General features: G+C 45.7%; 1 protein-coding gene across 26 annotated transcripts in view; it reads left to right on the forward strand.

The window, feature by feature from the left end:
• The window catches only part of ABLIM1 (actin binding LIM protein 1), a 265125-nt gene that overhangs the window by 208502 nt on the left and 33444 nt on the right, over window positions 1–23179 (forward strand). For 14 of the 26 annotated variants that reach the window (XM_037063857.1, XM_037063852.1, XM_037063836.1 and 11 more), the window contains exons 7-11: window positions 7113–7200; window positions 10388–10446; window positions 13370–13453; window positions 16602–16649; window positions 22819–22896. In XM_037063857.1, coding sequence (XP_036919752.1) covers window positions 7113–7200; window positions 10388–10446; window positions 13370–13453; window positions 16602–16649; window positions 22819–22896 — 357 coding nt within the window. The remainder of the gene's footprint in view (window positions 1–7112; window positions 7201–10387; window positions 10447–13369; window positions 13454–16601; window positions 16650–22818; window positions 22897–23179) is intronic. The other 12 variants (XM_037063846.1, XM_037063849.1, XM_037063851.1 and 9 more) reach the window with 2 other exon arrangements.

The raw sequence follows: 23179 nt of genomic DNA on the forward strand, positions 1-23179 counted from the left end.
CTGGAACAGGTGAAGGTTTGGCCTGGAGAGCAAGCCAGTCCAGGCGTTTGGAAACCTCTCCCACTTCAGGGGAAAAACAGCGAATGCAAAGTAGGCTGAGTCAGCCCCACACTGCCTTTCTGCAGGAGGGAAAGAGGGAACTTGCGTGATTCTGCCCCTCCCTTCCCACCCATGCACCTGCCACATAAGCAGGGCATCCTTGTCCCTCCCTTTGGTTTCCTCACCTACAGTCATCTTTGGAGTTTGGGTACCACCCAGACTGGTGCTTCCCCAGTTATGATGATCTATATGGACTCATCTCCGTGCTTATAAAATAAGAGAAGAAGCTAACTTCTGGGCCCCACCTTAGGGTCAGTGAACCCATTGTTTTTCAAGGCTCCTGGGTGTTGCTTATGCATAGTCAAGCTTGAAAACTCCTGATCTAGGCCAACACGCTAAGCTCCGATAGGTTGCATATCCTGACTCTGAAATCACAATCGACTAGAGCTGTGTTTGCGAATCCCAGGGACAAGAAAGCAATTTATGTATTCCTTTGAATATTCTAAGCACTGTGGCTGAATCAAGTTCGATCTTTAAAAAAAAAAAGAAAAGCCGCTACAAACCCAGACCTTGGTAGTTTCACTTCCCCTATGGAAATGACTTCATTCAATTGTCTTTCTGTGCTACACCCTTGCTTGTTCTCAAGGGTCTGTATCAGGAACAACTATTTGGGCATGTCCATCCATCTGCTCTATTCGTGTAGATGTTTTTCTGTCGAGGAGCTGAGCAGACAAGCAGACCGGCATGTTTTCTGTCTGAGGACAGGGTCTGTCATTATAGTTCTCTTTCTGTCCTCTGAGTGGCCTAGTCCAGGAGGCAGGGGGCTTAGCCAGGGCACCAGAATCCTGGGTATCAGACACTATGGAGTCATTGATTAAACCCCATTCCCTGCCACCAAGAATTTTCTTTCTCTGCCCAAGTTGCTTTTCTGTGGAGGTGTGGAATTTGACACAGAATCATAGAATTTTACAGCTGAATGGGACTTGGAATTGTTTCATCCTGCCCTTCACTTTTTTACTGATGAAGGGCCCAGGGCTGGAGAGAGTAAGATTATAGCCCTTTCCAGTGGCACTCTGCCCGCCTGTCCCCCCCCACCCCCCACCTATTCACAAGGAGTTTAGGACTCCTTTTTCCTCCTCTAGACCATGGGTCTCATAAAAAATTTGGTGCCTTATGCCAAATCCTTCCTTGCAGTAGGCAGTATTTACCGAGCCAATATTCTGGTCTGTATGCTAAAGTTCATAATTCAAATTACAGATTAACCAAACAGTAATACTAACCATACACGACTGACTTAGAACATTAAAAGCAAGCAATGTTTGGCACTTTGAATGTGTAGGCAGGTGTTTTACAAAACTCAGCTAAATAAGCCAATTGTTTATTGTCCATAGAGTTCCTTGCCAGCCAGAATGTAGACTTTAGCATGTGCTTTTTGAATATGTGAAAATGAAGTTGTAATTTTTTTAAATAGGGTATGAAGGCAGATGGAGAGCAGTGATGCAGAGCTCGGGCCCCAGCAGCACATCTGGCTCAAACAGCTGGAATTGCAGGGGGCAGGTCTGGGGCCAGGTACCCGGTAACCAGTGCTTATGAGACCACCTGTCCCAACAAAACCCACTCTGTGCTTTAAAAGCTCGGAACCACAGCCTTCTCTCCACCGTTGCGTGCCCATTTCTGTTCTCACATGGCACTATTTCATCTTTTCTTTTGCTCGTAGTCTGAAACACTTTTCCTTCTTCCGAGAATGACTCCTGTTTAAATAATTTTGACCCACTTTGCATATGACCCCGTCTCTGTGTTCAGCTCTGATGCATTTTCCGGCCCCACACCCAAGGCTTGTCTGTGAACTGTCGTGGGAACCTGTGTAAAAAGAAATGAAACCAGGGGAGCGGCGTAGGGGCGGCTGGCTCACACGTGCAAGGGGAAGGCTCCTTTATTTTGAGAACCTGGCCATGTGGCCCCCAGGCTTGCACTGTTACAAAAACAGAGGCATTGGACTAGCCGTGAAACTGTGCTGTGATTCTGGCTCACTGGATTTCTTGACATGTTCAGCGTCATAGGACGAAGCAGGTGCACAGGTCAAGACTGATGCTCTTGGTGTTGTTTCTTAGCAGTGTCTTTGCTACCGATTTATTGAGCAAAGCCCTGTCACACAGGGCCTTGATGTGTCTTCCATCCATCTTGTCTGACACTTCCTACAATGCAGTTACTCTCTGTGCCTGTCATTGAGAAAGGGTGACATCCAGGGAGACCGTCGTCAGCATCTTAAACCACACCAACAAGCCTTCATGTGAACGGCCCCTGTGCCATCTCTGTGCAGAGGGCCATTGTGTTGTTATTCCTAGTCCTAGTATTATTTGCGGTGTGTCACACCATTTTCAAAATGCTGTTTGATCGTTTACCCTGATGACATCACCGTGAGACAGGCGTAGAGGTTGAGTTCTGCGTGGTTGTTAGTTGTGGTACCAGCTAAGAACGCGTGTCCCAGGGCCGGACTGCCTGCGTTTACATCCCGGGCCCGCCAGTCCCTGGTTATGGACAAGCTGCTAAACCTCCCCAAGCCTCAGTTTCCTCACCTGTAAAATAGAGAACAGTAGTTCCTACTTCACTAGGTTATTATGAAACAAGTGGCTAAATATTTATGAAGTATGTAGACAGTGACTGACACAGAATAATCATGGTAAAATGTTCACTGGGTCAGCCAAAGAGTTCTTTTGGGTTTTTTTCCCCCATAACATGGCTCCAGTAGCACTCATTTTCTTTAGTGTCATTTGAAACAGTTTTTGTTAGATTGTATCGTGACAGCTGTCATATCAGTGTGCATTTAAAAATATTTATCAAAATTGGTAAATTTTTATGTATCCATTTTAATATTGAAGGTGAAAGAAAATAAGCGACATTTTTGGCATGTTATGCTTTATTGTTTCAAGAAAGGTAAGAATGCAACTGAAACACGAAAAAAAGATTTATGCAGTGTATGGAGAAGGTGCTATTACTGATTGAATGTGTCCAAAGTGGTTTGTGAAGTTTTGTGGTGGAGCTTTCTCGCTGGACGATGCTCCACGCGACCGTGGTAGACCGGTTGGAGTTGATGGCGACCAAGTTGCGACTTTAGCTGAGAACCATCAATGTTATACCACGTGGAAGATAGCCGACATACTCAAAATATTCAAGTCAATAAAACTATTGGTGAGAATGAAAAATATGTCTTTTATGTTACGGGGAAAAAAATCACGCAAACTTTTTGGCTAACCGGTATTATCAACATCATCGTCTCTACTTTGCAATCCAGGTCCTANTTGAATGTGTCCAAAGTGGTTTGTGAAGTTTCGTGGTGGAGCTTTCTCGCTGGACGATGCTCCACGCGACCGTGGTAGACCGGTTGGAGTTGATGGCGACCAAGTCGCAACTTTAGTTGAGAACCATCAATGTTATACCACGTGGAAGATAGCCGACATACTCAAAATATTCAAGTCAATAAAACTATTGGTGAGAATGAAAAATATGTCTTTTATGTTACGGGGAAAAAAATCACGCAAACTTTTTGGCTAACCGGTATTATCAACATCATCGTCTCTACTTTGCAATCCAGGTCCTAAGAGGTTATTTGTTGAGGATCGCAATTCTAGAGCAGGCGTGACAACTCAGACGCAGTGTCGTGACTCCAAGAGACACGGACTTTCCTTCCTCCTGGTCTGTATTTTCTTACTGTGCAGTAACACAAAACTACATCCTTGCTGTAAAGGATCAGAACAGTACAGACGCGCACAGAGGACATTGTTGGGATCTGACCTTGAACTCCTCCCTCTCTCTGTGGAGGTATTTGCAACAAGCTGACAGGTGTGCATTCTCCTGTTGCCCCTCCACGCAGGGCACAAGTATAAAACTGACATGCATACGTATGTGTGGCCTGTCTGACACACGTGATAATAATAGTACCTGAGTCTCAGGCCTGTTGAGGGGTGCTAGGCGCTGTGCTAGTCACTCGTCAGCCCCATGTGGTAAGTGCAATTCTACCTCTTATATGGATGTGGAAGCTGACGGTCTGAGAAGTTCCCGGCATCCCAAGACCACGTGCTGCGGACACTGGACTGAATCTAGTCAGACTTGACCACTCTGTATGTGACTGTGTCATAGACATTCCTTGTCTGCATGACTTTTTCTCTTAGGCATATCAGTTTGAACTCTGTCCATGCAAGGCATAACATTTATTTCATTCTTTTAATGCCTACAGAAGGTCAGTGTTTTATCTAACCACTTTCTTATTAGGTTGTTTTCTGTTTCTTTGTCATTTACTGTTGCATGTAATACAGTGCGGAATATCTTCAGTACATACACTTTCGGGAACATGTGTGAGCATTTCTGTGGCATAGCTTTTAGAAGTGGAGTTTGTACGCCACGGAGCATGTTCATACTACATTTTTGCAAGTATTTCCAGACTTGCCTTCCAGCAAGAATTTTACTCACCAGCACTGTGTGAGAATGCCTATGTCCTCACACTCATGATTTTTCTCAATCTTTGCTGATGCGAAAAAGAAAAATATGTTTTCCTAAATTGTATTTCCCTGATGCCTTTTGGGGTCATCCACATTTCCTCTGGAAATTGTCTTTTGCTCATATTGCTGTTTATTTTTCCTTGTAGATGCTCTTTATATATTTGATGATAATCTTTAGTCTGAAAGGCCCGGCAGATATTTTCTCCCACCTGTTACTTCTCTCTGTAAGAAGAAAATCTATTGTTCTCACCGTTAATGGAATGGTGCACTTTTTCAGCTCATTCGAAACCCCACCTTTACTGCACTTCTCTTGTTTCGTGTGTGGTGGTGCGGCCGGTTCCTCTCTTCTGCCCCTGCTGGCTGTTGTCTATCCCTGCAGCAGAATTACAGTACTTCAGTTATTTCGGCCTTGGAATAATGTTTTATGTTGGAAAGGTAAAAATCCCTTTTCATTGCTGCTCTCTTTTGCAAAAAAAAAAAAAGCCTGTATCCGTGAGCATTTTTTTTCTTACATGTGAACTTACAGAATTGGCTGGTCGAGTTCTCTGGAGGAGACTTCTATGAGTACTTTGACTTAGAATGCACTGCATTCATAGGTTCATCTTAGATAAATTGGCTTCTTAACAACATTCAGTTCTTTCATCCAGAAATACTGTCTCTCTATTTAAGTCTTTTATGCTCATCAGTCAAATTCTATGGTTTTCTTTATGTAAACCTTGCATTGAACGGTTTGCATTGCTGTTACAGATGAGGCCCTGTTTTCCTATTACTTTGACTGAATTTGTATTGCTAGTGGATAGGAAAATTGTTGGGTTTTGTGTGTTAATTCTTTTATCTAGCTACTTAACTAAACTCTTTTGTCAGTGACCTTTACACTTATTTCTTTTTCTTGAGTTATCACATTGGCTTGGACGAAAACAATGTAGGAAACACTGGTTATAGTTTTCATCTTTGTCTTGTTCCCATTATTAATAAGCAAGCTTCTAATGTCATGCCCCCAAACTTAGAAACCCTTTGTCAACTTGAAGAAATCCCTTTCTATTCCCGACTTACTGGGGAGTGTGCTTTTCCACGACATCAGATTCCTCTTAAGGGGCCTTAATTCTCTCCCTTACATTTCCCTGGAGAATCCAGAGATAGTCCTTCCCGGGACCCGCAGCACATCCTGGCTGGGCCTCCCTGGGCCCTGACTAAGTGGTACCATCTCTCCTTCTGCCCTCACGTTGGACCCTGGACAGCCTGAGGAAAGGAGCTCCTTAGTGTTGACATTTTCTACCCTCCCCTCACCCCCCAGGAAAAAAACTTAATTAAACATACTGTGTGGACAAGAACCATAGTAGTTGTCCACAACTACTATGAGAGAAAGCATTTCTAGAAATGCTATTCACCAGACAACCACCACTTCTGGAATTTTTCTGGCAAATCCCACTGAAAAGATTTTTTTGCTGGTCCCTAGTTTTAAATAACTTTCACTTTCCTTCCACTTGGTTCTCTTGAGCAGCTGAGCACCGTGTCACACTCTGGTGCTAAGAGGCTTTCAAACTTTCCCGAGGAGCGTGTGAGAAAGGAGTCGTGTGAGAAAGGAGTCGCTCTGGCCTCTCCAACTTCCTCTTGAGATTCCAGCAGGACCAGGGTGCGGCCACCTCTCATTCTAGGCTCTCAGCGCTGCCTTTTCCCTGCTTAAAGCAAAGGGAGTGTCGTTCTAGTTTCTTGATTAAGTGACTTAATTGCAGAGTACGTTGGATCATTGGTAGGTAGCATGGTTTTTGTTGTCCACAAAAAGATTTCATTTCCCAGGGATGTATTTGGAGCATGACTCTAATGTGACTCAGCACCTGTGTAGAGAATTGTCACTGTGTCCAGTGACATTTTGCCTTGGGGAAGTCAGCACCTGCTGTGATGGCAGCTGTCACATTTTAGGACTATGGAATGCCCCAGGGTAATGTAGAGCCACCTCAGTAAAATGCCTTCTTCAGAAAACAATTAATACCAGATTTTGGCAAAAGATTGTAAGCAGCACAGGAGAGCATTTGGGCTCCGTCTGAGAGAGAAGCAGTCGATAATGACTTTTACTATGGTTTTTCTCACCTTGATGTAAGCTGGGTAGATTTTATTATTTTCAGACTATTTGGCTAAGAAAACAAGAACCTGCTAATAGAATCCTTTCCTTTTATTGCCTTAGTACAAACCAACATTAGCCTCGAGCATTAATGTGGATGTTCATGTTTTTGAGATGGGCTTTTTGGAGGGGAATGGAGTGGACTCATCTCAGGCATGAGTTGTGTCACTGGCAAACAGCCAGGAGAGCCCAAGCCAAGAGAGAACCGGAAGCCAAAAACCCCGAGAGGCAAGTCGGTCCCATCACGTCAGGCACAGGGAGCTGGCCTTGGGCCCCTCCCAGTTCTGATGGGGTTGGCTTCAGCTTCTAAGGCTGTTGGTGAAGGGAGTTTGGTCACCTGCACAGTTGGTTTTCCTTTCTCACCACCCTCTCTTTTCCTCCAAATCCCCAAGTCCAAAAGAGAGGCCGCGTTTAGTGACTAGGAGTAGACTAAACGTCCCTTACCTCTTCTCTTCCAGGCAGGTGACAAGCATTACCACCCCAGCTGTGCACGATGCAGCAGATGCAACCAGATGTTCACAGAAGGAGAGGAAATGTATCTTCAAGGTAAGGTGGGCTCAGGAGCCCTGCCAGCTCTCCCCAGCTGGGGGGAAAAACCCCATGCTGTTTGTTTGTTGGGTTGTTTTTAGAGAAGGAGGCGTTTCATTAGCTGCAAGGCTACCCAGGTCCAAAATGAATGTGGCCAAACGTTACCTCATCGGTTAGTATTAATCAGCTAAGCAATTGACATGCTGGCAGTGGGCCCTGAGGCCGTTAACAAACGTGTTGCTGCTGGAATGAATGAATAGGACTAGGTGTTTGAGCTGTGTCTATAAGCAAGAGCAAAGATCACACCTCCCCCCAGCCCTCTCCAGGAACCTGCTAGGGAAGCAAGAGATCAAAGAGAGAAAGCATTTCTAGAAATGCTATTCACCAGACAACTAACTACCTTATCTTTTCCCCCTTCACTCTCCTGCCAGAAGGATTGGTTTGAGGCCTCCCAGGCTGCTGTTGCCCTGGCTTCCAGGGAGAAGAAAACCTTATATTTGTTGAATTGCATCACAGTTATATTTCATCATGTTAAGATGACATAGCTCTCATAGTGAAGGAGAGGGAGAGAACACGCCCTAAGTCCCTGAAAGAAAATTGGGAAGTTTTTGATGGGATTATCAGGAGGCCATTGGATTTTTTTTTATTGGAAATGATTTTAAGAAATGTTTCCAGTGTACAACGATCATTAGTTTTTATCTCCTCCAAACTTCTGCAGCTTCTCAGAGAGGCTGTAGGGGAAGATTCTCTTCTATCAAACAGTACCATCTGTGGGAGCATTTTTCTATTTTTAGCTGTAAAAGAGTCATTAAATAGACAAGGGCTTATCAGTAAAATTAGCGAGAACAAAGAGCTGTTGCTCGTTCAATTTTGGTAATGACAGGGTTTCATCTGCTTTTGCATGTCATTTCTTCATGTCTCTTTGCACGTAACACTATTTTCAATGAATGGTTTGCTTTGCTCTTAGGGTTTTGTTTTTTTTACACAGCTATAGAAATTGCTCTGAAATATTCAAGCAAAGCTTAGGCTACAGTCCCCTTAAAAAAGCTAACTGTATGAGAAATTAATATCCCAAACATCCTTTCAACTGTAGGATGATCACTCTGAAATATTATGATTTTAAAAAATCACTGAATATTGAAGGGCCCCCAAAAAGGCAAGTGACAACCCAAATCCCTGGTCTCACCTGGGTGTGGTATGACATTTCCCTGAAGACAGGCAGTGAATCTGCAGTAGCAATAGGTATCACTGTGCACTTTCTGAATGGTACAGATGTATCCTTCACTTGGTCTCTGGGCTTTAGATTTTAGGGCATCAATTACAGCAGTCAGGAACAAAGACACAAGAGTAAGCATCAACCCTGAGTCTGCTAGGAGCTGAGACTTCAGGCCTGGAAGCTGAAAATCAGGAGTGATCCCCAGCTGTGTGCAAACACAGCACATTCATGCTGCAAATAACCAGCTGTCTGTCAAGATGGGCGCGTTCAGAAGTCCAGGGATTGTTGCGAATCTTTTCCCTGGGCCTCGGCACTCTTTGCTCACCCTCTTGGCACACCCTTGGAGAATGAGCAGTTTCACCTTCCCCAGCATCTGATGTGCTCTTTGTGCCAAATACCTGTGTGTGCCTGACCCCTGGAGAACAGTGTGACACTGTGTGAACCCAGCATTCTGAAGGCCAATGCCTCTCAGCAATAGATCCTTCACAGTGCACGTAGCTCCTGGGCCCAGCGCTGACCATGTGGCCCTTGGCTCTCCATGGGAAGAGGGTTTCCTGTGCTTTGTAGCCGGCCCTGGAGTAGTGTTAGCACTGAAGGGTTGACGAGTCTGTCTGGTTTGTGTGTGTTGGATTGTCTTCTTCTTCTTCTTTTTTGGCCCTGGGTCAGGCCAGATAGAAATGACTGTTAAATAGGGGTTAAAGTAATATTCTGATGTGAAATGTATTTTCCTTGTCATTGTGTAATACTATTTTAGCTCAATGGTATAAAATAATTCAAGAGTTACTTTAATTTGATGTCTTTTCAAGTACACACAGATTGCTGTTTAAAGAGAGAAGGGTTTTGATAATGAAATGTAGAAAGTCTGGTCTTCCTAGAGACTCGTTAAATTTACAGTATATCATTTACTCGCTGCTTTCAACTTAGTAACTTTGCTTGCTTACGTCTTTTTAAGTGCTCCGCCCTGGCTGGTGTAGCTCAGTGGATTGAGCACAGGCCTGCGAACCACACGATTGCGGTTTGATTCCCAGTCAGGGCACATGCCTGGGTTGCAGGCCAGTTCCCAGCAGGGGAATCATGAGAGGCAACCATACATTATATTTCTCTCCTTCTCTCCTTCCCTTCCTCTCTAAAGATAAATAAATAAAATCTTTAAAAAATCTTTTTAAGTGCTCCCCCTGGTTCTCCTGCCCATCCCCAAATGTGAACATATCCTTACATATAGGTCTTAGCCATAATTTTATAAATGTCATATATATATATATAGGCGTGCAAAATTTGGTAGGTAGGCTTGCGTTTCTACAAGGTAAGCACTCTGGGTGGGATGTGAATGGTTTGCTCAGTTCTGGGACCACCCATGAAAATACTTCATACTCTGAGGAAGTGAAGGCATGGACCCAGAACCAGAAAACGACACTGAAGGGATAGCTTCCCTCGTGTAAGATGAAGGCTTTTAAAGTGAATTAAAAGGTTGAAAGATAACGGAAACTTTTGGATTTGTAACTTTCAACCTTTCTACTCATTTGTCTGATGTGCCGTATCTGTTTAGATGACCATGTATATTGGATCAACAAAAGAATTCAGTGAGTGTTGCCTCTGAATATAGGCTGTCTGTTCTGCTTTTATTTTCCTCATCTAAACCGCTTGGTTGTTTTGATGTTCTGTACACATGGCTGGTGGCTTATTGTTCTGAAACTAAATGCAGACATTACTTTAAAAAGATAATAATATGGTTAGAAAAAATACCCAGCCACAAACTAAATATCCCTTGAATCAAAGCCCTCCGGCGCCCAGTGAGTGGTCTTCGTGGTAAAGAATTACCTTCAGGGAGCAAGCTCGGACAGGAGGAAAACTCCCCTGGAGTCTGGAGGGGTCCTGGCTCACGCAGGCACAGGGCTCCCACAGGGCTCCCACCCTCCCTGGTGCTGGGGAAGGGGGTTCTGACATGGCTTTGCTCCACTGCCCTGGCTCTGAGCGTGACTGTCTTTCCAGGTTCCACCGTTTGGCATCCCGACTGTAAGCAATCCACCAAGACGGAGGAAAAGCTGCGGGTAAGGAAATAATTAGCAACGTGGTGGCAGGTGCCTTTGCAGGCCATATGTTTCACAGTGATTCATTCTCGGGGCTGGAATTTGGGTGAAATTACTTTTCCATGACTTTTTTTCCTCTATAGCAGACCATGCTGAAAGGCCATTTGGCCAGGGGAGGGGGTGCCCTCCTACCTTAAATTGATTACGGTTTTTGTTCCAAATGCTTGTGTTGGACCAAGTAAGCCTTGCCTCACTAGCGAGATTCTTAGGAATACATTGAAGAGAAACATCAAACCATACAGATGTGAAAAAAAATGATTCATGAAGTTCTCGGTCCAACATCTGGCAACCACCTCACCAGACATCTTTACACTCAGTCCATAATGCAACCCAGCAACCCAGCGCTCAGCTCTCGGTGCGTCCTGCTGCCCTCTCCCGCCCAAATTCCCCGAGGAGCCTCCATCTCCGAAAGCTGGTGATTTGGGGAAACAGTGATGAGCCCTGTCATGTCAGCATGAGCAGGCAGGCTGCATGGTTTTAGAATTTAACTCTTACGTGGCATCGGAACATTTCGGTAACTCTCCCGGGACCCTGAGCCCATGGGCAAAAGGATAGACCCTCCTTCTCCCTGACCTGTAAAGCCTTCTGGTCTTCATCAATTCTCAGACCACCACCCGAGGACCAGAAGTTACCTGCTTCAGAAGCAACGGGTGTACACAGCTGTAAGTCATTAGCATAATAACCTGCACCCTGATCAGGCCTCCCCAGTTTTTCACCTGGGCCGGGCAGTATTTTTCAGANCTCCTACCTTAAATTGATTACGGTTTTTGTTCCAAATGCTTGTGTTGGACCAAGTAAGCCTTGCCTCACTAGCGAGATTCTTAGGAATGCATTGAAGAGAAACGTCAAACCATACAGATGTGAAAAAAATGATTCATGAAGTTCTCAGTCCAACATCTGGCAACCACCTCACCAGACATTTTTACACTCAGTCCATAATGCAACCCAGCAACCCAGCGCTCAGCTCTTGGTGCGTCCTGTTGCCCTCTCCCGCCCAAATTCCCCGAGGAGCCTCCATCTCCGAAAGCTGGTGATTTGGGGAAACGGTGACGAGCCCCGTCATGTCAGCGTGAGCAGGCAGGCTGCATGGTTTTAGAATTTAACTCTTACGTGGCATCGGAACATTTCGGTAACTCTCCCGGGACCCTGAGCGCATGGGCAAAAGGATAGACCCTCCTTCTCCCTGACCTGTAAAGCCTTCTGGTCTTCATCAATTCTCAGACCACCACCCGAGGACCAGAAGTTACCTGCTTCAGAAGCAACGGGTGTACACAGCTGTAAGTCATTAGCATAATAACCTGCACCCTGATCAGGCCTCCCCAGTTTTTCACCTGGGCCGGGCAGTATTTTTCAGAGAAATGCTCAGACTAGGTCCAGACCAAAGTGTCTCCATGTAGCTAACCTAGTGGTACCCTTGGGAAAACTGGAGTTTGACAGTCATCCGCTTGGAGTCTCAGGGGAGAGAATAGACTGGGTTTATCTGGAAGGCCAGACTTAGAGTGTGGTCTCCTTTTGCCGTGATCTGCCATTAGCAGGCATAAGAAGCTATGTATGTAATCCCAGGAATAGTATATTTTAAGTGGAGGAAAACCCCACTTTTTCTCAGAGTAATTGAGTAAAGATGAGACAAACTGAAAAAGCATGCGCCCCCCAGTGTCCGGATGGGTGGGTTTCTGCATGTACATAGAGCACCCACCTGAGCACAGGTCCGTCCACGGGGCGAGCACATGCTGGAATAGTCACCTTGTCTGGGCTCCGCACTCTGGGATTTTTGAGGAACCACTGACACTTCAAAAATGGGTTGTCTTAATAAGTTACGAGAACACGAAAGAGTGCTTATTGTCACTTTTATCACAAGAATGTAAAATTCACAGTAGTGGGGATGCTGCCCAGGAAAACCACCCAAGCAGCCAGCGGTTCGCACCGCCTTTTGAGTAATCATTGTTACTTCTCCCACTGTGAAGTCTTCTGGGAGACGAAGTCAAGAACGCGAACAGGGCCAGACTGCGTGGAATGCAGTCCTCGCTCTTTAAGGAAGGATTGCTTGAGTTTGCAGATGGTGTTCCTAAAATGACTTTTTTTAAATCAACAATTTTAATGGCCTCTTGATGGAACTCTCTGGATAAGCTTATGAAAACAACCAGTGAAATTCTTACACTCACTCTAGCCAAGAGGAGCTATGGTTTTTTTCTTCCTGTGGCGGAGCTTACCAGAGAATTCCGAAGCTCTTCTGAAGCCCACATTTACCACTTGGGAGGTCAGGCCCGCCCTCGGCTCATCCCCCATCGGGAAGTCAGTAGTGAGAATTATGTCCCTCCGAGGGGAAGAGGTCCCGAGGTGCCCTGAGTGGGGTACATGCTGACATGGTGAGATTTAAAGGGGAATTGGTTTTTGAATAAGAGAATAAATCTTGTGCTCTCTTAAGGGTGTGTCTACCGATCACAAATTTTAAGCCAAGATTTCCAGGCCTTTCACCGGGTGTCACATTAGTGCAGTTACCATAGCAAAAGGAAAATGTTTTAAGAAGCTTTCAGCGGCACCACTGAGTAATCCACATTCTCGATATCTGAGAACTCACGGGGTATTTGTAACAACGGATTCTTAAAGAAACATCTCGCAACGGCTCCGTTGGCTTCTTACTCTTCATCTGGACTGTCTAAGCCAAAATAAATGTAAAGGGGTCGCAGAGGGGCTGGAATGTAGGTAAATGTACTACCTGCTTTTAAACACGGGCCCCCGAACCTCCGCATCCACATACATCAACTGTAGCAATGATGCTTGGCATTTACTATCAAATTAGTTTTACTGAAGGATTTTTTAACAGTGTTTCTGAATTGAGTTTCTTTCTTTGTTCATCCTTTCCTTTTTTCATGTTTCACGGCAGCCGCCAAACACTCAGCATTCTTCCTCCGATTTCTTTTATCCCAAAAGTCTGATCCGACGCACAGGACGGTCTCCGTCACTGCAGGTTGGCGCTGTGTCTAGGCTGAGACCCCCAGGCACTGTCCTGGGCCCCGGCTTCTGTCGCTTTTCCTCCCTGCGCTGCTTTTCCCACGTAACTTCTCTGGCTCCTGCTTCTCACCCACAGAGTGCGTCTCACCTTCCGAGTGTGGCTGCTTTCTTCTCTGACAAACGTTTTCATTTAGAGCGGTGGCTAAAGCATCGTCTTGATTAAAGCAAATGCATTAGAAGCTGTGCGTTTGGTCCTGTGTTCACACGTTTGTTCACTGAGCAAATAATTTGCCAAGCACCCAGGTGTCATGTGGGCTGGAAGCCATAGACATAGATTAGTAGGAGAGAGAAGATAGGTAGAGAAGTAATTATGAAATAGCATAGAAACATATCACAGGAAATGGATCGCATACATCAAGGAATGTCAGCCGAGCAAAAGGGTCTCAAGGAGGCACTTTCTGGAGACTGGTCTAGATTCGAACATGTGGAGGTGACGAGACAGGGGTGGCCCGAAGAGAATGGCAAATGCAGGGCTCTGGGAAAAGCTTCAGCAGGGAGCAATTTGGCTGAAGAAGGAGTAGTGAAGTGGGAAAGAAACAAATGAGAGCAGGCACCTGTTCTTCAGAGGCAGAGAGGTTTACTTACACTGTTACTTGCCCTTTCTAAGAATCCCTGTGTATAGCTATCCTTATTCCCATTTTACAGATGGAGAGACTGAGACCCATCACAGTTAAGTAACACGCTTCCCCAAGTTACACCACTGATAAGTCAGTGGAGCAGCTGGGATTGGAACCCATGTCTCTGTGAACCCATAACTCTTCTTTCCACTATTGCACAAGGAGAGAGAGAAAAAAAGCTGGGAAGGCAGAAAGAGAAGCGTGTTAAACCCTGACTCAGTCACATGGTGTTCAAGGAAAGAGCAGCGTGACCTGCTGCGTGTCCTACGGAAGCAGGATGCATTCCCAGCCAGACCTCTGGGTGGGCCGTGAGGCAGGAGATTGTGTTCCTGGCACACTCTGGACCTTCTCCCAGGGTCTCTGAGAATCCACTGAAAGCTCAGCCTATTAAATGACAGAGTGACTTTCCACAACCCCATCTTTGTCCTGATGAAACCCACTGTGTAGCTCTGCTGACAGGTCAAGATTTCAGCCCAAAACTTCAGTCTGGGTTTGTGCCTGTGCCTTTTCTCTGCGCCTGCTAGACAACACTAGGCCGAGGAGAGTTTTAGTTTCAACTTCTCTTTCTCATGATTTGAATCCCAGTTAGACGTACAGAGTTTAGAGTGGAAAAAAACATTTAGACATCAGCCCCCTACATGTCTTCATCTCTAGAATGAAGTCAGCCCAAGGCTACGCAGGTCATGAGCAGCAAGGCATAGCTGCTGATTCTGGCCTCGGGTGTGTTGCTTTGGTCCATATACTGGATTGAACTCCAACGTGTGTCTGTCATACAATTTTCATTCTATCTTAAAGCTTTAGCTCCAGCAGTGGGGTTTTCACGTAAAGTGAAATTATAGTCTCACAAATCCAGAGGAGCAGCCAAAGATCATCCCCACTGCAGATGAGTATCGCCCAGTATTAGTACCTCTACTTGGCAAGAAGTTGCTTTTTCAATAATTTTCGGGGTTTTCCCCCAAGAGTATACTTTATAACTCAAATAGTGCTCTGTTTTATTAGCCTAAGACTATAACCAAGTGATGCATTTCCATGATGTGAAGAAAAAGGCCACCACCACGTGTGAAATATTTTGGTTTGCTCCAGACCCTTAAATGTAAGAGATGTGGAACATCTCGAGAAGTGGTGGGTTAGGAGGCAGGAATCTGTCTTTAATAACTTCTCTATTCCTATCCTGTTATGCAAAAGGGACATCTGATCCCCATTATCCAGCCATAAATATCCAGGAAGTCAGCTGTAGTGCCATCACAGAAAGTTATAGGCAGCTTGGGGCCTGGCAGAGAAAACAGACCAATGGACAAGGGCCCCTTCGCCCGCTGGCCATTGAAGAACAGTTCACCAAAACACTTAAGAAGCCTGAAAACTCCAAAGCAATTTTCAGGCTACATAGCTCTATCTTCATTTTTTAAAATACAGTGCCCTTACCCAGCAGCTCACCTCGCCCACTAGTATCAGACACCTTTAGTTATTCGATAAACCAGCTGTGCTTCCAGCAGGGATGCTCAGCACTTTGTGCCCTGGAAATCAGCCCCGGTCTTGTTGTGGAGGAAAGTCAGATTTATAGGAGGAAAATCATTATCCTGAAATCACTCCTTCTTTCCTCTTGCTGAATTGCAGATAAAAAAAGATGAAAATAAAATTACCTTAGAAAACCATGCTCTAGTTTTGCTTACTTGAAAGAGTTTTGTGTGAATAGCAAGTTGTGTCTACAGGTAAAACTCCGGCTGAGTGTTTGTAATTCCTGTTGTCATTCATTACAGACCAGGCACATGCTATTCCCAGGACCAAGGTGGTAATAATCCGAGTGGATCACTTGCATTCATGCTAATTGGGGGCTTCTCTGCCGTGCCTTCCGGAGACTAGAGCATGAAAGGGCTCCCAGACAAACTGGGCATGAGATTTTTGTTCCTTTTGAAACGAATATTCACCTATTATTACATGTGCACTTACAAACCTGTGATACAGGGGTGGGCAAAAGTAGGTTTGTAGTCATGAGTATGCAAAACAGCGTTATTTTTGTACTATTATTTATTATTGTATTATTTTCCACACGAACAACTGTAAATCTCTTTTCTAACCCCTGTATACAAAATACCATGTGTATATTTTTTAAAGGAGGCAGTTAGGGCCTTGTATATGCCTAGAACAAGGAAATAACAGTAATTGTTGTTTTATTAAGGTCACTACAGTATATACTGCTTTATTCCCCGCTTTCTCTGTGTTTGAATATTTTATTCTTTTCAGTCTTTACAATCCTCCAGGATGTATAGGCATTGAGATTTATGCTGGAGAGACCCTGAGGCCTCTTGGCCATCGTGAAGGCTGAAGGCATTTGTGAAACTCTCCAGGAAAGGAAGGTTGGGCCCTTGAGACGCTCCTCCTTCCCCTCAAACGCAGATTCCTTTTCCAGAGTAGTGGATTTCACCCTTTCTTGACCTCGGAGTGAACAGTTAGTGGATGCAGATTTTAAAAGTATGCCTTCTTCTGCAGCTTCTGTCGCCCCATTGTCTAGTGAACGTCAACAAACACCCGAGGCAGGTACTGTCCTCATAGAAGGTGTCGGTCACCTCATGTCAGTAGCTGTCCCGTAGGAGCTTTCCCATCTGGTAGCCAGTCGCCTGCAGTCACTCTCCCTTCTTAGAGCATGGCTTCAGATGAATGCAAAGTAGATGGACGTAGTTGTTGCACCGGGCTCCTGCTGAGTGGGGGGCGGGCGCGGCAGCCAAGTACCTTCCAGCCTCTCCTTCTGAGGGGGGACCAGGCGTGCATGGTGGCCCATAATCGAAAGTAAATGGAAAATGTCATTTCTCTGCTTACTCGCCAGGTAGAGCTCTGGTAAGTGTTGGGGAGTTTTTTGTTGGTTTGTTTTTAACAGTCGGGATTTGGAGAATGACAGGAGCTGGAGTAGAGACATAGGAGTTCTTCAGTGTAATTTTCACTTTGTACCTGTGCCTTCTGAATAGTGGGGCAGAGGGACCATGTCAAAGCCTGGGGGGGGGGGGGAGGCAGCTAAAAGGTCGTTAGAAGGCTTTTTAAAAAGATTTCACACAGACAACAAAAAGATGTGCATTTTCAATCATCTTAGTAACTAAATGCCATTTTTCTCCTTCCCACTGAAATGAACTACTTAGTCTTCTGTCAAGACCTCTCGTTGTTGTTTTTGTTTGTTTGTTTGTTTAGGAAAATAAATAAACTTCATTGAAATCAAAACCCAGTACTTGACAGTTGGCTGAGGAGATAAATGTGGGTCATGTGGACCCCTTCTTCACGAGAGATTGAATGGGGACAGCCCCACACAACTAGAACATTCTTACTAAAGGCCCCTCTCCTTCTGTTGCCAGATACGGATTAAATTATTTGACTAATCTTACTGGCAAAACGCTTTGAGAGATCACAATCTGTAATCCTTTCCGTATCTATACGCCTTCTCCACCTTTCCTTCTGCCCCCCCCCCCGCCCCCGCTTTGTTTCTATTTCTGTTTCTCTCTCTCTCTCTCTTTTTTTGGCAAAGAACTGAATTATTTCAAGTGTACTTTCAAGTTGGCTTTTTTCTGCAAAGCTGAAGGAAAGGAGCTTAAAGGGCAGTAAGTAGATCATGTATGTCTTCAGCTGCTCAGTCCCAGGTCCTCGTTTCCTTTCCCTGGAACACAGAAGTGGGTATGTGTTTAGGGATAAATGTTTGAAATTATCTTCATTTGTAATATAGGCAAGAGAGTAATTTTGTTCATCCTAACTTTCACAGAGGGTTCCAGAAACAAAGGCCATTGACATATTGAATGATTGAATTCATGTACTAATTACTGGGTCACTGTTGGTAGCCTGGATATCTGAATGGGTTGAAATACTAATTTAGGTTAAATAATTGTCCATAAGGCTTATCTACAGAAATAGAGATCATCTGAAAATGTTGTCACAGCCCAGTGGAGTGACATAGAGTTAAGTTAGTGGTAATGAAGGGATTTGAAAGAGGGAAAGCATGTCAGTAATTGTGCCTTTGAGGTTGAGATGAGTTTGGTTTGAGTGGATTTGAGCTACTCTGTTGGAGGACGGTCTGGGCCTTTTGAAGACGTTTAACTGATAGGGACCCTCAGCAAGTCATGTATTAGTTGGGAAGAAAGCCCTGGCTGGTGTGGCTCAATTGGTTGGAGTGTTATCCTGTAAACCTAAAGGTCATGGGTTCGATTCCCAGTCAGGGCACATACCCAGGTTGCAGGTTCGATCCCTGGTCAGGCACATATGAGAAAGCAACCAACCAATGTTTATGTCTCTCTTTCCCTCCCTTTCCCTACCCCTCTCTCTAAAATCAATGAAAAGTGTCCTTGGGGAGGATTAAAAAAATTAAATTAGGAGGAAAAATACAGCTAGAAGAATGAAAAGGGTTCTTTTAATAATAAACAAGATGTTTATTTCAAATTCAACATGTTAAAATTCTAAGTGTTTAGAACTAAAATGTGAAGTTCCCAATATTTAACTAAAATGGTTCTTCAGTTTTCAAAAGTATTTTTATCATCTGCATAAGTGATTAGAGGCCACCCTAATCACTCCCAATGGAGTGCACGCACTTTGGGAGCCGCGAGGGAATGTGACAAAAAGCAGGCGACCCGTGTGTGCTGGGTAAGCCGTGAGCACAGGCCAGGAGGCAGTGACCCAGGACTGGGCCCAGCTACCAGGCAAGGTCCTCCCCGACTGGCGCGGAAGGGAGCTAGTTAATCCCTAACGCTGAGACCAGGGCAGGAAGTCTCTGTCTCGGGAGGATACAGAATCACTTCCCAGTGACGTTCTCAAGAAGGGGAAGGACATCTGTCAACCCCGGGTGGCACTGCTGCCCCATGTACTGGGACAAATAACCTACCCGAGTCCCAGTGTGGTGGGTGGACACCTACGTGTTGTAGTTGTTGAGAACTCTAGGAAAGTCTAGTCCAGTTCTAGGCAGCTCACATCAGAACGCCCTGTTCTCTCGTGAGGAGCAAGACGGAGCTGGTACTGTCCTTCTGTGTTTGAGATAACCGGCTAAGAAATCCAGTCTCATGTCAAATATCTGAAAATGCAGGGTGTTGGCGCTGTGCCAGGCAGGGTACTTGAAGCTATGTATATATTGCCTCATTTATCCCTGCGAATGAAGTAGGGGCCCTTTCCTCCAGTCCATAAAGGGAGAAACTGAAGCCCGAGGAAGTCCAAAGAGAAGAGAGAGAAAGAAAGGAAAGACACATCTCCTGCAATGTCACACAACCAGGAGAGCCGAGATTTGAACCAAGTCATTTGACTCCAAAGATGACCTTTTAACCCTGCTATATTATATTATACAGAGTTGTGTTTTATCCCATTATTTCATTTTAGACAGGAAACAGAGAAGGGTTGTTGCAGGGAAATGGGCAAGTAGGAATATAATACAGCCACAAATAATGTACCCGCGGAAGTGAATTTTACAATAAGGTTGGGAGATCAGAAGGAAGCAAACAGTGGTGAATACAATGAAAGAAAGAGCAGTGTTTGCATCTCCAAGAGGCATCTTGGACATTTCTTAAATACTGCTACGTAACCTAAAGCTGCACATGGCCAAGTGAGCGATCTACCAGAGCTTCAGTGGATTTGCTGAACATCAGCTTGACCTTGAAAACTACTTGACTAAAAATCTTAAGTTTGTATTTTGGAGTCAGAGAATCTGGGGCAGGGATGTACACATTGGAAGGGATTCTGATCTGAAAACCTTTAAACTTTAAAATGTAAAGAGTCAAATTCAGATTGTTCAACAACTCTTAAAGCCTTTCACCCCATAATACTAGTAAATGAACCAAACAAATGCTTCTGAGAAAGCCAGCGTAAGTCACTGGATCCTCTGATCGGTGAAGAAGGAAGGGAGAGAGAGTCTGAGCTGGAACAGGCTGGTTCAGCCCAGGGACCTGTTCTGTGGTGGGGTTGTTTGTCCCTGGAACAGACCATTAACCCCTTCTGAAGTGTGCTCGTATTCTCCAGCTGTGTCCCCACGAGCACGCAGAGCACACGAGAGAACAAAACACTTCACAGTGATCCACAGGTGCCTCGTCACGGGGAAGGCAGGAAGTGTCCCTGGCCCACCTTTGGCAAAAAGTCAGGATGAGTAACTTGAGAGAGACCCCAAAGCCCGACGTGCACTTGGTTATTCAGACGCTGCACTGGCTGCTTGTTGATGAAAACAGGCCTTTGCCATCGCAACACCAGTAACTGAAGACATCTGACTGTCCCTGCATCCTCTCCGACCCCACCCCGGCATCTCGAGTGAGTGTGGGGTGCACACCCCACCCCAACAACACACAGCTAGTGCAGGGTTCTCACCCACCGCAAGCACACATCAGCTAGTGTGTGGTTCTTATAGAGCTAATGGCAATGAAACTATTTTTAGTTTGCAGGGGTTTTTTTTAATCCTTTAGAAGGGAAGGGAAGGAGAAAGGGAGAGAAAATCAATGTATGGTTGCTTCTCATGTGTCCCCTGCCGGGAACTGGCCCCTGGTGGGAATTGGCCTGCAACCCAGGCGTGTGCCCTGACTGGGAATCGAACTGTGATTTTTTGGTTCTATAGGCCCACACTCAATCCAATGAGCTACACCAGTCAGGGCTGTAGGCACTCTTTTCTGCTGCTCCATCTCAGTGTTTTTCCTTGTTCCCACCTTATTTGTCCCTGAGCTATGTTGTTGGGAAATAAAAGGTCACAGTACCTTACGCTGTGGGGGAAATGTTAGTGCAGGCAGAGGTTAAGAGCCTGGGCTCTGTCTCTAGGGTTCAGATCCTGGTACTGGCCCGCCTGTGTGGCTCAGAGCACAAGGCCATTGAGAGGATTAGATGGGACCACGCCTGGGAAGGGCCCAGGGGGAGCCTGCTACTAGCATTCTTGTGTTGTTACTTGGTTTTGACTTTGGGTTTGGCACACGGGAGCTCCCGGTCATTTGAAGTTGTGGACTGCCTGGAGTTAATCAGTGTCCCCCAGAGGTGCCTGTTGGCTCATCTCCACTAAGGGATGGCATCTCCTTTTGAAGGAGGGCCACACTTTGTGTCACTTCTGTGTTTTGATCAGGGAAGGGCTCAAAGAATTGGACTTTTCGAGTGGTGGTGTTTTTGTGAATCCTTTCTTTTTCAACATGCTCAGAATTGGGATTGTCTCACGCTGAGATACAACTATGGTTGGAAAATTGTAACGCTAGGAGGAAGGGCCTGCACGCAGCAGGTCTTGGGGAGGAGGGACGGATGCCACGAGCCCCGCACCCGTCCACACGCACACACACAGTGTGAGGTCCCCAAGTCTGTCCAGCCCAGAACTGCAGACACCAGAGACGCTGGCCAAGACGGTTAATCTTACTGTTAGCGTGAGTCTAGTCACTGCCAGCCTTGAGCTGGCTGGGCGGGCTGGCTTTCGTTGTCTCGGATGTGAATTAGTGAGGCAACACCCTCGTTTTCAGAAGTTCTTTTGGCTCAGCAGCATTCACGTTCTTGGTGCTAAGTATCAGAAACCGCACCAAAGGGAAAAGGTCCTTTCCCTGAAGTAGAACTATAGAAGTGACTTCCTCCAAGGAAGAGCTGTACAGGGGAACGAGTCCTCCAAGACCACCTGGGCCTTTGGCTTTCTCGGCAGAGCGTCCCTCCTGCTCCCATAACCACAGGGCTCTCTCAGCAGATGTGGCGAAGTCCAGTTTTGTTTTGTCTTTTTTAATCCTCCCTAGCGGTTGACCACTAACCTCATTTAAATGACTCCCTGTGTGGTCAGCCTCAAGTCATGTAATTAATATGAGTCAAGGGTCCACAAACTGAGGATTTGTTTACCTCGATAAATTCCAGCTTCTTCCTTCAACAGATTATGTACGTCCTCTTTGGGCATATTTGAAAAAAAAATGTGTACCATGAAAAAATAAACCCTCTGAGGGCAGAGAGTGTAGCTACAGTTGATGAGGGAGATAGACTTCATGCAAGAAAACCAATGAACATGAAATTAGACATTTCATTCATGAAGGAGAAAATAAGAAAATCCGGGAGAAAATAACCAGGGAAAACAACTCCAGATTGGGAGCTCAGGGAGGGCTTCTTTGAGGAGGTGATATTTAAGCTAAGACTGTAGGGAAAAAAAATCAACTGAGGAAGATCGAGGATCAGGGCCTTTCAGACAGAGCAAGCAGCAGGCATAAGCACCCAGACGCAGGGCCATGCACGTGTTCGGGGAGTCGTGGTGGCTCGTGAGTGACCGCAGGAGGGGAAGGCAGGGCCAAAACCCTGAGGCCCTGGGAGCTGGGATTTTTGGTCTAAGTGGACAGTGAAGCCAAAGCAGGATGGTGACAATCCAAACGATGTTCTTCTAAGAGCTCTCTGTGCACGGGGTGCCGAGTAGGTTTGAAGAGGGCGGGAGTGAAGGCAGGAAACCCACAGAGGAGGGCACGGTGGCAGTGGAGACACAGAGGTTGCCCCTGGGGATTGTGGCGATGCCGAGAGAAATGTGCTTGAAGGCACAGCCAGGTCTTGAAGGGGACAGGGGCGTGGAGGTAAAAAGAAAAGCCCCAACTGCATCCTTAAGGCTGACCAGACTAGTTCTCATTTACCTTTCTCTCTAGGCTTTATCTTCCCTTATTCAGAAAAGTCACAAACCTTTTATTAACCAGCTTAGTTTTTAGCAAAGCGCAGGGAGGCAGGCCAGCCTCGAATCTGAAGCCATGGTCTGAGATCTAAGCAGTCACTGTTTATCTTACAGCCCACCAGGACTTCCTCGGAAAGCATTTACTCCAGACCAGGCTCCAGTATCCCCGGGTCCCCGGGGCACACTATCTATGTAAGTATCTACCTGCGGGAGAGGCGCTTCTGGGACCAGCAAGGTAGCAGAGCGCAACAGTGGAGTGGTAACCCAAAATAGAATAACGCAGAACAGCTTCTATGACTATTCTGAGGTCCGGTTTTTGTTTTTGTCGGTTGGCCCCCTCCATCATGCTCTCGCTCAGGTACTTAAATCCACCTGTGACTGTGAGCATCAGGGGGGCGATCAAGTGCATGCCCCCTGTAAGATGCAGTAACACAATGCAGGACTGAAGGCACTGTTGCGCCTGGCTTGCATATAG

The sequence above is a fragment of the Sturnira hondurensis genome, unplaced genomic scaffold, assembly GCF_014824575.4.
Source record: "Sturnira hondurensis isolate 20B ecotype Veracruz unplaced genomic scaffold, ASM1482457v3 Scaffold0014854, whole genome shotgun sequence".
Taxonomy (NCBI): Eukaryota; Metazoa; Chordata; class Mammalia; order Chiroptera; family Phyllostomidae; genus Sturnira; species Sturnira hondurensis.